This window comes from Sinocyclocheilus grahami, unplaced genomic scaffold (assembly GCF_001515645.1).
Source record: "Sinocyclocheilus grahami isolate Dianchi unplaced genomic scaffold, SAMN03320097.WGS_v1.1 scaffold60.1, whole genome shotgun sequence".
Classification (NCBI taxonomy): Eukaryota; Metazoa; Chordata; class Actinopteri; order Cypriniformes; family Cyprinidae; genus Sinocyclocheilus; species Sinocyclocheilus grahami.
In genome coordinates, this window is record NW_015505239.1 from 928,392 (window position 1) to 942,938 (window position 14,547).

Genomic DNA, 14,547 nt, shown 5'->3' on the forward strand with positions numbered 1-14,547 from the left:
TATATATATATAAGGTTTATATCTTCTAACTTGAATTTGAACTTAAAATATCACATACATGCTTTATGAGAAAACATTTTACCAGTGTTATGCACATAAGAAAATATATTTTTCTGATGTGGGACTTCATTCTAATTATTTTATGTTTAATTACATGATATATCATTCATATTCAACACTATCAGAGCTGGAGGAGACACAACATTCATATATGCTTGTAAAGCACTTATAATATGACTACACATTAAAACAATTCTTTCAGTGTTTTTTTCTTCTTCTCATTTTAAAGTCTCTAGTGGACCAGTGCCCTAAGATGTACCCCCCATAGTGTACAATTACAGCTTGAAATACCAGCGGCCCGGTAACCAACATCTAGCACATCTCTCTCTCTATGAGAATAACTGCTTCCTCACAGCGCTGGGAGACCAGCATTGTGTTTTGGACTTTAATGACTGTGGTTAAGAAAAGTGGGATGTGATTTTTGCCTCTTTAAATATCTCTGATGATGGACAGTGCTGTGTGAAGGCTTATTAAGGATATTAGAGGGCCGTTATAGGCAACATTAAAAAGAGCACAATTTTACAATACAGCAAAGGTCAGTTTGAATCAGTCAAATTCTGTATGATCTTGGAATATCAGTCTTATTTATTTACATCCAGGTTGAGCACAAATAGTCTGCTAAAACTACAGGTACATTAAAGCCCAAACCCAACAGAACTGAACCAGCCTCACAAAAAAAGAGGGAGTTTGTAATTTCTGCCCAACTAACATAATCAAATTAAATTACATTAGTCACTCGTCTGCAATTTGCTATACAAACGAATAGCCACACCCCAAACTCATGCCATTGGTTAAGGAAATGCTGTTGTGTTGGCTGGTCTTAGTGCCACGGTGTTTACAATTTTTGGGAAAATCAACCTGTGATTGGCTTATTTACACTTGTCTCAGCATATTAAACTGGAATGGAGGATTAACAGAGAAAAAAACATTCAGAAATTTCACTCAAATATTCTGCAACTTAAACTATAAACCAAGTAAATCCATTAAAGGGATAGTTCACCCAAAAATAAAAGTCATCATTTACTCACCCTCATGTTGTTCCAAACCTGTATGGATTTCTTCATTCATATAAGACAATATTATGAAGAATGCTAGTAACAAACCGTTTTGGTCTTCATTGACCATGAATCAAATGTAAGGTCGTATGTCAACATTTCAAACATACTCTGTATTTTTACCACCTCTTCATATGCTTTGGCAATTGAATCCCTAAGGTTATAAGTTGGGTTATATTTCGCATGCATTAGAACACATTCAAAATGCATTATGGCCTTGCAATGTTGAGTCCTGTCAATGCTGTTATAGATGACTGGGTAGACTTTTGTTGCAATTATTAGTCTTAAGGGTTATTGATCTCACAGGATCCAAATCACACAAAACGACCCAACCAAGGAGCTGGGGGTCAAGCTACAGGGAACAGAAAACAACATAATAGTAGACGTAGCGTATCTTTCTCAGACCAGCTGTGACTCACATTGTCTATGAAAAACAAAGTACAAGCACATCTAATATTCCATAAGATTCCATAACACTGTCAGTTTCTCCAAGGTGAAACTAACAGCATCATTATACAGCCCTCCAGTGATGAAAGAAGCAGAGCGATAAACAGCAGGAAAATCATAAACCCATAATATACTAATAAACTATACATACACTCTATCATACAATAGTTTGGTCAGTAATGTTATTTTAACAAAGTCTCTTATTCTCATCAAAGCTGCATTTACTTACAAAAACACAGTAAAATAGTGATGTTTTATGACAATAAATAAGAACTTACAATAAATAAGAACTATTTTAATATATTAGAATATATTACTTCAGTCTTCAGTGTCACATGATCCATCAGAAATTATTCTAAGGTGCTGATATGGAGCTCAAGAAACATTTCTTATCATTTAATGAAATCAGTTGTGCTGCTTAATATTTTTGTGCAAGGTTTTATAATGAATAGAAAGTTCAAAAGCAAAGCATTTATTTAAAATAGAAATAATGTCTAACATGATAAATGTCTTTACTGTCACCTTGATCAATTTAAAATATCCTTATTGAATGAAATTATTCAAACTAAAACTGTACTGACCCCAAACCTTTGAGCGGTAATTTAAACGTATACTTTAAAACAATGGTAATACAATGGCTGCAGTCTAAAAAAACATGGTAATAACAAGGAGCTTTATAAATGAACACATGAGAGTGGTATAATAATCTGATCACACAGCCAAAATTCATGTTAAGGGAAAATGTTAAACTCTGTACTCATACTTATATACTTACATACTAAAAAATATTGATCTAGGTCTAGGTAATATTTTCTCTTGTTCATTGGAGAAATCAAAGAAAACACAGTCGGGAATAATTATCAAGCAGACACTCTTGAACTATAATCCATACCAATAAATAATTCAAGGAAAAACATTTTAACACCAATGAGCACACATATATACAAAAAACTTATGATGTGTATATGAATTTTTGTGTGCATGTGTGTGCATGGACTCTGAGGTGAGACTGATTCATGCACTGTTAATGTGTAAGGGTGTTGGTCTGACCCCTCAACCATACTCCCTCTGGGTCTCACTTCCATCACCGCCAATTTATCGCCTTAATCCAGAAGGAAGTAAATGGGAAACTGGCTTAAAACAAATCTCTATACAGCTGTCTCAAGTACTGATCTGTAGGCACTGTAACGTGGATCACTTAAACTCACAATTAAATTATTGTCTTCAAAATATATGCTATAGGAACAGTTCACTCAAAAATCAAACTTTCTTAAAATTGCACTGGATTACTAGAGTAATGGATTACTATGATGTTTTTATCAGCTGTTTGAACTCTCATTCTAATGAGCAAGTGATGCAATGGTAAATTTCTCTAAATTCATTCAGATGAAGAAAACAAACACATCTACATTTTGGACGGCCTGAGAGTGAGAAAATTCAAATTTTCATTTTTGGGTGAACTATTCCTTAATGCCCCATTATTTGTGAACTAGCTGCTGTGACATTTTCTCTGCTCACTTGATCTCTATTTCGGTTCGGTCTATTATGTCAGCAATTAAATTTTTTTAAATGCTACTAACTTTAAAAGTCTAAGGTCCTTTTTATATGCGTAAGCCGTTTCCTGACAGATTTTAATAACCGTTTAATGTTTTAAACCAGAATAATTTATTAATAACACAACTCTGAGGCTTCAGTGGACTTGTTTCAGCCCCATCTGAACAACTTATTAAAGACTGAGAACCTCTGACATTGAGGATAGACATGTGGAATAACAACTGATTAGGGATGTAACGATTACCAGTTTGATGATAAATCATGATAAAATTCCCCATGGTTAGTTTTACCGTTTCATCTTTTAATTATCATTAAAACCGTATTAGATTACCGTGATTTGAACAACTCACGATAAATAAATACTGTCCAGCATAAAGCACAGTTTTCAGTAACAGTCTCACGAGCGCACAGCAACAGAGTAGTTTCGTTTTGAGTGAAAACAGGGCGGAAAAGCTGGGAGGTTTTAAAAGAGTGCTAAGGGAATTATACAAATATGAATGAATTAATTATATGAATGTACCTCTGAAGGTTCTAACTGTCTTCAGAAACGATTCGATGGCATTTTGTTTTCATTTTCGCTCCATGTAATACCTAAACGAAAAGTTCTTAATTGCAATACTGCTTTGTCCACGGAGGTTATGGGAAACTGCTCTAATTCTGCTTTTCCATAAGCGCCACCTGCTGTCAGCGAGTGGATTTACAGAGACTTATATTTACAGTCAGCCTGTGTGCAGTTTCTGTCTGGTCAAAAATGGACCGAATTTGCATACCCTGCTGTAAATTTTGACCGGTTGATGAAAAACAAGCTTATGTGGATTCTACACATTTAAACAATTCAGATAAGCCATCTAGAATTATTTATGGAGCAGATAAAATACATATATTCATGTATTAATCAATTATCATTTTGACATATCTTTTCTTTATTTAAAGGCTGAAATGTGAGGTTTACCTTTTTATTAAACTTTTTCAAAGCTTTATTTGAACATTTACATTAGATATTTCAACATGCTATTAAACTGTTGTCAGTCAAGTTGTCATTTAAAATCCAAACATCATTGGTAATGTTATTGTTTTAGTGATTATGCAAACAAAAAGTCATTTTATTTGTTGTTTGTTGATTTTTAAATCTAAAACTTGGTGAAGTGATTTATGTGTCGGTACTTTTTTAACATCTCCAGCACATTTTAACAATACTGTGATAATACTGATAACCGTGATAATTTTGGTCACTATAATCGTGATAAGAAATTTTCATACCGTTACATCCCTACAACTGATGTACACTTACTATGGTATATAAAAACATTGCAATCATTCAATGCCATGCCATATATCCATTAATTTATGGTTTCATGAAATATGAAACATGATTTTTAATGCAATCTAACAACCTTTAATAAATACTAATATGTATTTTTTTGGATAGCTTTGGAAACAAATTCATACTGAGCCCCAAACTACACTATATTTAGATAAATTTTCTATTTATCTGTCCTGAAAATCACTCTCGCCTGAAGGGATTTTATGTTGAACTTTCTTTAACCTCAAGAAGAAAGTGAATCCGTGAAATATCCCAAGACTGGATCTTAAGCATTCACTACAAAGCCCACCATGGTTCAGTGCTGTGATGGACACGTCTTTGCTCCTGGCTCATGCCTCAGTTATCCATGATAAAGTACACATGTAGTCAGCGACAGCACACACACACTGAACAATGCTCCAGGAAGCCCATATCAATTATGAAGCAGCTATATCTGGCATACGGCCGTGCCCTCTTCAGAATGCATACGCACGCACACACACACACACACACACACACACACACACTGATTGGCTACTTCACTGATTAACTCAATGACTGTCTGTCTGACTGAACCGCTGAAGTGAGAACTCTCTTGCTCTCCTGTATCAGTCCTCTTCTCACAAACAAAGACAAAAATAGTCTAATAGGCTGCACAAATAGTACAGTTCATTTTTGCTGAATGCTGGGCAATTTAAAGCTGCACCGGAATCTGTTACAACAACCACATATTTAGCTTTATTGAAAGAAAGAAAAAGAGAGAGGAACCTACTATTAACATCCATCGAATTACAAGTGCTTAGATTGCCATTTAAACTTCCTTTTCCTATTTATTATGTAGTGAAAATATTATTCAAATAGGACTTTTTCAAATGTTGTTCTAAATTGTAACATTATGCAAACTGATAGTCTCATGATTGTGTAAGTTTTTTATTATTAATACTTTTATTCAGCAAGTATCCATTAAATTGATCAAAAGTAGCAGTAAAGACGTATGTTACAAATGATTTCTATTTCAAAGAAGTGCTGTTCTATACTATTCTATGACTGTTCTATTTCTATTCATCCAAGAATTGTGACTCGTATCACAGTTTTCACAAAAAAATATTAAGCAGCACAACTATTTTCAACATCGATCATAAAAAGAAATGTTTCTTAAGCCACCAAATCAGCATATTAGAATGATTTCTGAGAGATCATGTGACACTGAAGACTGGACTAATGGCTATAAAGTTCAGCTTTGCTATCACAGAAATAGAATTTTTTTTAAATATGTTGAAATAGAAACATTTCACAACATTACTGGTTTTACTGTACTGTTTTAATCAAATAAATGCAGACATTGTGAGCAATTGGCGAGACTTCTTTTAAATATATTAATTAATCTCATGCATTCTTATGCATACGTATTATGCACAGTATGCATACATGCTTCCAAATGTTTAGATTTTGTTTTAGATGCCCAAAACAGATGTTAATAGCAGGTGTAAATAGGCCCAACAAAAGCCCAGGGAAAGGTAAAGAAAATTAGATGGGGGAGGGTTGATAGGGTCTCATTAAAGATGTAGGGATACCTGTGAGGATCAAACAGTCTGCCTGCCAGCCCACCCACACACACTCCTTCTAGGGCACATATGATACAGCATAAAAGGGGAGCCTGTGGTCAGCTTCTATTCCCCCTTCTTCCTCTATCTCCTCTCTCTTCCTCTCCAGCTGAATCTACCTGTGAGGATCAAACAGTCTGCCTGCCAGCCCACCCACACACACTCCTTCTAGAGGGGCACATATGATACAGCATAAAAGGGGAGCCTGTGGTCAGCTTCTATTCCCCCTTCTTCCTCTATCTCCTCTCTCTTCCTCTCCAGCTGAATGTGTGTTAGAACAAGCTTCAGTTAATACAATCTTAACATGAAATTACTAGCAGGAGGTAAAACCCTGCAAACAGAAATGTACAATAAGATATTGTCTGATTAGAAGAAGAGTTTGTGAGAGACACCATAATAATTAACAACTGGTGGTTGAATTTTGAAAAATGACTGTGTATTTGTAAAAATACTGTATAAAATACAGTATATAGTGTGTGTATGTGTGTATATATAAAAAAATCTAACTTTGTACAAGCTTTTAAAGTAGTCTCATCACTATATTCTTCATTCCATTTATTTTTTTATTAGATTCATTTCTTGCCCCTCAGATTCACTGAGGTTCTTTTCCAGCTGCCCACACATTTGAAAGCTCATTAAATATGGATGCCATGTACTACCACAATCAATTTTGCATGTTTAATTTAACAAATAATAACATCAAAGAGGATAGGGAGGAACAGAGCTGCATTATTCATGAGCTGATTGGACTAGAGGGAAATGGAATCAGTATGTTGTTCAGGTAACTGCCAAGATGGGCGGGGTCAACTTTATAGATAGATTTGCTTGCAATTAATAGCATGTAATGAAGTTTCCGAAAAGGCTTTTACACATGCAGAGAATACATAATATGTTCTGAAAATCTTGATAAACATCAGTAAACGGCAAATGGTAAAGATGTTAAATAATCTACAAAGTAAAAACTGCATGGATATGTATAGGAATGTCCTCCAAGACTGAAAACACGAAAGAAACAAAAATGCCAAAGTCAAAGGTGCATAACTTTTCACATACCAGAAAGAGAAATGACATAATTATCCACAAAATACTATTTACTTGGAGCAAAATAGTAACAGAGCACAACACTTGGGTTCTGGAAGAAAAATGTCCTTCTTTTTATCCATAGAAGTACATTTTTAATGTTAAGGTATACATTTTTCAGGACAGACCAAGCATGAGCTTAGCCACATTTTCTAGGAAGAACCTCACAACCCATAATTCTGAATAGAGATCCACCAAGAAGAGTTACCACGAAGACAAGAACTGCATCAAAAGAAATGAGATCTTATATATTTATATATAATTTAATAAGTTGCAAAATATTGTATTTAAGATTTACAATCAATGACTTGGTCAATAGTTTTATATTGAATCGTTGTCTCATAAAAAAACACATAGGCCTATTCTTATCCTTTTTACGACTTTCAAAAACATTTTGGGCTCAAATCCAAGCTGATAGAGTAGTGATTCACCTCAGTGCTTGTTTTTTGGTTTAAAGTAGTTTTTCAAAATTCCAATGAAGAAAATGAATGAAGACCAATGTATCCTGAACTAAGGCCGCTGAAAAAGTTGGTAGTACCATTACATCTATAATTCATATCTAGTAGTTTATCCACCTAAAACAGCAGTTCTACAGCTAAACTGATGATGTAGACAACTTCACAGTTCAAATAGCATTCTTGTACTAAAGCATTCTTATCAGATACGGTTGCTTGCTAGAGCTTAATGTTTTTGAAACCAAGGGCTATAAAAAGTGCAACAAACATTTAAATCATCAGGCAGCAAACGTTAATCAGTTTGGCCACTATGTACATCATTTCTTAAAGCGGATCAGTGCAATGCTGTTAATTGGATTAAAACTTTGTGTTTCGAGTTTAGACAAAACTCTAGCACTGAGACAGGGGTGCGCTGTTAGAGAACTGTAGGGGCTCAGGCAAATCCCTCTAACGTAGTTCATCTCGCCCTTCCTTTATCCCTACTTCTTAAAAATCACCTCTTTTAATGGGCTTAGTCAATCCTCTGACAGCCAGCCTTCTGCTGGATCTACACGGCTCGCTCACGGGTCGGCATGCACTCACGCACGCACACACACAGTTTGAAATCACTGTTACGGTGTAATGGGACTGCCCACATACTCTGTGTATGCTGTGTTTCTTAGGAGTGAACTCCTGTGTGGGTGCAGGAGATTCTGCCCTCTCGCTGTCTAACAGATGGTCCGTGTGTTTGTGTGTGTGTGTGTTTATCATTTTCAGCGAAGACTCAGCCTCTCAGCAGATTGAGAAGAATGTGTCCGTGTCTTCTGTCGATAACGGGTGGACAAGTGATTTATCTCCTCCACGAAGAGCGATATATAAAAGAGGACTGAGGGACCAATACTAAGATGGAGAAGCATGTGGGAGAGGAATAAATAGAAAGGATTTGTCAATGGAGAAGATAAAAAGGGATATCTAGCGTTGGCAGAGGGGCAGTTCAGTGTTTGACCCGTGCCACAACAGAACGCACCTCCCCGCGTCAACTGCCACGCTCGGCAGAGAACCAACAGAAGCCATTCCCAACACATGTCCACTCCACAGGATATTTATAGGAACTAGACAGAAGCACTGGCTGGGTGATACGTTGGGATACTCATAATTACTTGGAGATAAAAATTAAACAACATTGTAAATATTACAAAGATTTTAATGTACTTTTATTTGGTCATCTCTGATTAAAACTTAGTTTCAAAGCTGTTGTTGGAGTTTGGTTTAGAGGTTTGATCCGTATATACGAGTGCAGGACAAGTTTTAATTGCCGAGTACTGATACGGGCAGGAAGATACTGATATGAGTGCGGGACCTTGTGCGATGCCATGTTGGACTCCACAAAATATAATGATCTAAAATTATAATAATAGTTACTCAAATGCATTTTTTACAATATAGAATATTATTTGTGTTATTCATCTATTGCACAACAAAAACTAAACAATTTACAGACTCATGGTTGCTGGTGGGAGCGGGACAAAATTTAACATATTTTTGGAGGAACGGGACAGAATCTTATGGGAGCAGGATTGAAAAAGACATGCAATGCAGACCTCTAGTGTATGTTGTTTATATGTATGAATCAGTACACGCTGAATCAGTTGCCAAAAAAAAATCTAAAAATGTTCACGGATGACCATATGTGACAATGTTAATATACTATAATGTATTAGTAAAATACATAGGTACATTTAAAAGGGTTATTTTCATCCCAAAATTACTAAAAAAAACACACATCCTGATGATAAATTAACTGTTAACAATTTGAATTAAAATATACTGTTGACAAAAATATGACAACAAAAAATAAGCCAGCTAGATAGTGGCAATGCACTAATAATGATTTCAGAAAAAAGAAAAATATGTAGAAAGAATTGAATAATGTAATTCAATTGTAGCATGTTGGGGATTGATCTGCTCGAGCATATTACAAATGCATTACAAATGAGCAAACACTTCAGACGCACACATCCCTGGTGACTTGCATGTCCTATCTGGTTACATGTCCTATCTAAGTGTTGGGCATGTGCTGTGTGGTAGTGGTGGGTGTACAGAGGTCTTTGCAGGGAGTCTTACTTCAGTTTCATAATAAAGGAAGCGCCAGTCTGAACTTCTGCCAGATTTTATTCAACAAATCATTGTAAAACTAAAGACATGTCCCTGCCTACACACACATATGCATTTGTGAATGTCTCTCCATTATTCATCTGCTCAGTCCCATCTTTGTACATTCTGCCACTTCATATAAATCACATTACAAACTCACACACACAAACCCATAATACAACATACATCTTCTGCTGACTCCTACACTGCACTGCTCATGTATCTATTGCACTACTCTTAATAAGCTGTCAGACAAGCCAAGTTAGAAAATGTGTGTGTGTGTGTGTGTGTGTGTGTGTGTGTGTGTGAGAGAGAGAGTTGAAGAGAGAAAGAAGGAAGGACAAAAAAATGGAAGTACCAGGTCAACAAGTGGAATCAGTTGCTTTCACTGTTCTTACATCATAGTTTTAGCTATTTTCAAGAAAATGGACAGAGACCTGTAGCTGAATTTTGTTTACAGTTAGTTGTTTACATTAATGTATGGAAGCCCATTTCCACCACTGAATAAAAAATAAAAAGTAATTGCGACTTCTCACAATTCTGAACTTTTTTTTAGAATTGCATTGTAAAAACTCGCAATTGCGATTCGAAAAGTATATTTAGAAAGATACAAAGTCAGAATTGCCAGATAAAACCTTGCAATTCTGACTTTTTTCTCACAAGACTTTTTTTCTCACAACCAAGTTTATATCATGCAATTCTGAGAAAAAAGTCAAAACTGCAACGGCAGAATCTCGCAATTCATACTTTATAATTCTCAATTGTGAGTTTCTCACAATTCGGAGAAAAAAAAGTCAGAATTGCGAGTTTTTAATCACGCAATTCTGAGAAAAAAGTCAGAATTCTGAGAGAAAAAGTCGCAGTTAACTTTTTTTATTTTTTTATTCGGTGACGGAAATGGACTTCCATATTAATGAGATCTGGGTAATAAGAGCCCCTTGTTCGCAAATCAAACATCACAACTTGCAATGTGCACACTAACAAGAGAATATCTGACAAAAACACATGGACACAAAGTTTTCTTAACAGCAACTACATTTAAATTATTGTCACAAGCTTTATGTTACTTTATGTTATATTCATTTTAATCACAGTATGGAGCCATTCTGGTGCATAAACTACAGAAATTCCTTGTATTCAAGGATAGTAAGTAGAAAAAAATTATTTTCATCTAGGGAAATAAGTGAGCATCTGGTACAGGCTGCTTTGTAACTGTATGAGACGGCCCATGCGCCAGCACGGCAACTAGGACAGATTGTCACGCCAATATTGCGAGCCACAAGGATGCCAATTTTGGTTGCGCCTTCCATCTTGGTTACCCAATGTGAACAGCCACTACAATGCAAAGGTGTTATAGGTGATTTCCAAGGCATTGATAGCTAGCTGCTAGTGTATGCTAGGTGGTTACTTATTGGAAACAGAGCGCAAGAACAGCATTAGCACCAGAAAAGTGACACCTATACAAATAACACCTTAAGTTTCATGTGTCACTATGGTTCACACGTGGTAAGTAGCGCATTATCCATCACATTATCTCACAGCACTGAACTGTACTGAACTCCTGCTACTAGACGGCAACCAGCAAGCTTGCACAAACTGACCTCATTAACAACTTCTGAATGGACAGATAACTGGATAGAGAGATGGTAAAGATCTCTCTATCCAGTTATCTGTCCATTCAGAAGTTGTTAAGGCCGTTTCCTCCCCATTTACACACGTTTCTCACTATACATTCCACATGCTGTCCTCCATTTGATCTGCCGGATATTGACCACTAGTGATGTGAGGTGTGTAAAGCACCATGGAAACTACAACATGTAATGCAGAGCGCTGCACTCCGTTCGGCCAAGTATCGTATATTGTAATTTAGTGGTATATTATCAGCTGTCAGAATGGGTTGGAGATGATTTATATCGATAAACCCTGCAACTCAATAACAGTCTGCAACACATCATACATTGGGATTTCGATTTACTGTAAACTCTAAGTTGAGTTGTGTTTTTAAAAAAAATCAAGAAATAAACACAAGCAGAATACATTAAACATAAAAAGAAAACAATCCTGCAGTAGTTCTTTGTTAGTAATTATGAGTCAAATATAAAATTATGCAAGATTGTTACCTTTATATACTGTTGTAGTTCAGGGTAGACTCTATAAGCACCGCAGACGGGGGACAGAGTGCATCTGTTTGGAAACGAGGAAGTTACGGCACAGGTGACTTCTGGGAAGGAGATAACTTTGTAGCCGAATTTCTCGTACAGACGCTGCAGCTCTTTGTCAGGTTTCTCTTCATTTTCACACAGTATGCTGCCCACTACATACCGACACTTATCTGCTTGAGTCTGAAACAAAAAGAGAGAAATTACATCAGATTGCGCTGAATACACTGTACCTGCAATGTAACACAAATAATATTTATATTCATAATACTGATCGAAGGACCTAAAGTCATTTACAGTGGGGAAAAAAAGTATTTAGTCAGCCACCAATTGTGCAAGTTCTCCCACTTAAAAAGATGAGAGAGGCCTGTAATTTTCATCATAGGTATACCTCAACTATGAGAGACAAAATGAGAAAAAAAATCCAGAAAATCCAGTTCACAAATGTGGGGTCAGTAAGGTTTTCAATGTTTTTGAAAGAAGTCCCAACAATGTTTACCAAAAATACAGTGAAAACAGATATATTGTGGAATATTATTACAATTTCAAGTAACTGTTTCTATTTTAGTATATTTAATTTATAATGTATTCTTGTGATGGCAAAGCTGAATTTTCAGCAGCAATTATTCCAGTCTTCAGTGTCACATGATCCCTCAGAATCCGTTTTAATATGCTGATTTGCTGCTCAAAAAACATTTCATTATCACTGGTAAAAATTATTTTTGAGTAAACCAAGATACATTTTTTGAAAGGATTCTTTGATAAACAGAAAGTTTTCTTTGAAATGGAGGAAGATATTTCAGTAACATTATAATAGCTTTATTGTACAGTACACTTTTGACCAATTTAATGCATTCTTACTGAATAAAAATCTTGACTGACACCAAACTTTTAAACAGTACTGCAGAGGGTACCAGGCTGCTACAAAAAGTGTGTTTAGGAAAAATGAATCACTGGCTAATCTCTTGTATGTGTCACAGTGTCATTGACAAGAAGCTATAAATGCCCAAGAGTTTTAAGACTCATGGTTTAAACACCCCCTCGCAATCGCATATGCATTGGAGCTAGCAATCCAATAAAACATTAATGACAAAACAATTAAGGCGTTTATAAAGTTGTCATCTCTAATTACTTATGTAGCATGTGTTCGCCCACTACAGTGAATGATTCAATATGTTGCTAACATCCGTAATTTAGACTGAATGCTGCACGTCAGTGTTGTCGAGCGACAATGAGATGATCTTCTCAGAGTCTGACAGCAGTGACAGGAACCGACATCATGCTAAACGTATATACAGTACATCCTTTTCAAAAACCTATTCTTTTCCCATTTCCCGGTTTGTCTTTCTTTTCCACCTCCATCCTTTGACTCTCTCCCTCTCTCTCTCTACCCTGCCGTGCTTCTTTGTCCCTTTGTACGTTTTGTCCCTTTTCTCAGCACGAAGAGCTTGTTTCTCCAACTAATGATGGTATTCAGAACTTTCTCCATCGCTACCGTCCTACACAACTGTCAGCAAATAAAGTGGGAATTTCTGGCAGTTCTCCAGACAGAGCACCCAAGAGACAACAGGCAATTACTTGGAGCAAGAAGGCCTACACATACACTTCCCTTCACTTGTTGTTTGCCTATTTATGTCAAATAATTCAACCAACCGATGTGGACGAAACAAGAAAACGCAGAACCAATTCAAATCATAACCACAAGTGCTCTCAAACAAACCAACTAATCTTCACACTGCCAATCAAAGACAACAGAGAAGATCTGGGCTCCAGACGTCCAAGAAAAGGAAGCAAATTTACGATCGGTGTTCCTGACAGTCGCCCCAGATTTGACTATGAACACTAATGGGCGCACTAAGGCCTTCTCTCACAGCCTAATTGGTTCTTGAGTTGTTGTGCCGGCCACACGGACACAATACGGTATGTTACGCATCTTCGCGTTCAAGGTTCACTGCACTTCTCTTTTTTTGAAAGGCAATTTTTAAAAGCAATTCTCTGCTCGGCTTTGCAAGGGCCGTCGTTTTTTGACAGATGAAGGCTCTGCAACAATAAAAAGGTGGTAATTCTTTATTAGCAGACATGTAACAAGGATTTACTCCTCTCATCTTTCCCAGCCCTTATCCTCTCCCTCTGCTCGATCCTCCCGGGGCTAGGACTTCTGGGAATTCCCCCCAGCCATGTTCGGGATTGCTCACGGATAACACATGGTTTCTGGAGCGTGCACGTTGGGGAGTGCTTTTTTTTTTTTTAAAGGGTTGGCGGCGAAATGGCAAAAGCTCTCTGCATAGCACAGGAGTCCCTAAGGTGCTCAGATCTGCATAATTGTAGAGAGCGAGGCGGCTCAGCCTTGGCTCAAGAGGCAACTCATGAAAATTCAAGAGGCATCTGCCTAGTTCACACTGGCAGCCGCAAACCAGACGCAGAATCAACAAAATTTAGCAAAAATTCAGAACCAGATCATTTAGACATTGATAAATAATTCACAGACGATTAATCTTCAGACTTCGCTCCAAAATTAACACACTTTGAGGAGATTATTGGAGTATATTTAACAAAACAAAACAAAACAAATACATTTTTTATATTTCTATTAATCTTTATAAACTGTCTTTTTTCAGTATATATTATATACATATATATATATATATATATATATATATATATATACATATATATATATATATATATATATATATA

At 36.2% G+C, this 14,547-nt stretch overlaps 1 protein-coding gene across 1 annotated transcript in view; it reads right to left on the reverse strand.

The window, feature by feature from the left end:
• tex264a (testis expressed 264, ER-phagy receptor a) overlaps positions 1–14,547 on the reverse strand; it is a 69,544-nt gene that overhangs the window by 41,916 nt on the left and 13,081 nt on the right. The window contains exon 2 of the mRNA XM_016271083.1: positions 11,812–12,033. Within this exon, the coding sequence (XP_016126569.1) occupies positions 11,812–12,033 (222 nt within the window). The remainder of the gene's footprint in view (positions 1–11,811; positions 12,034–14,547) is intronic.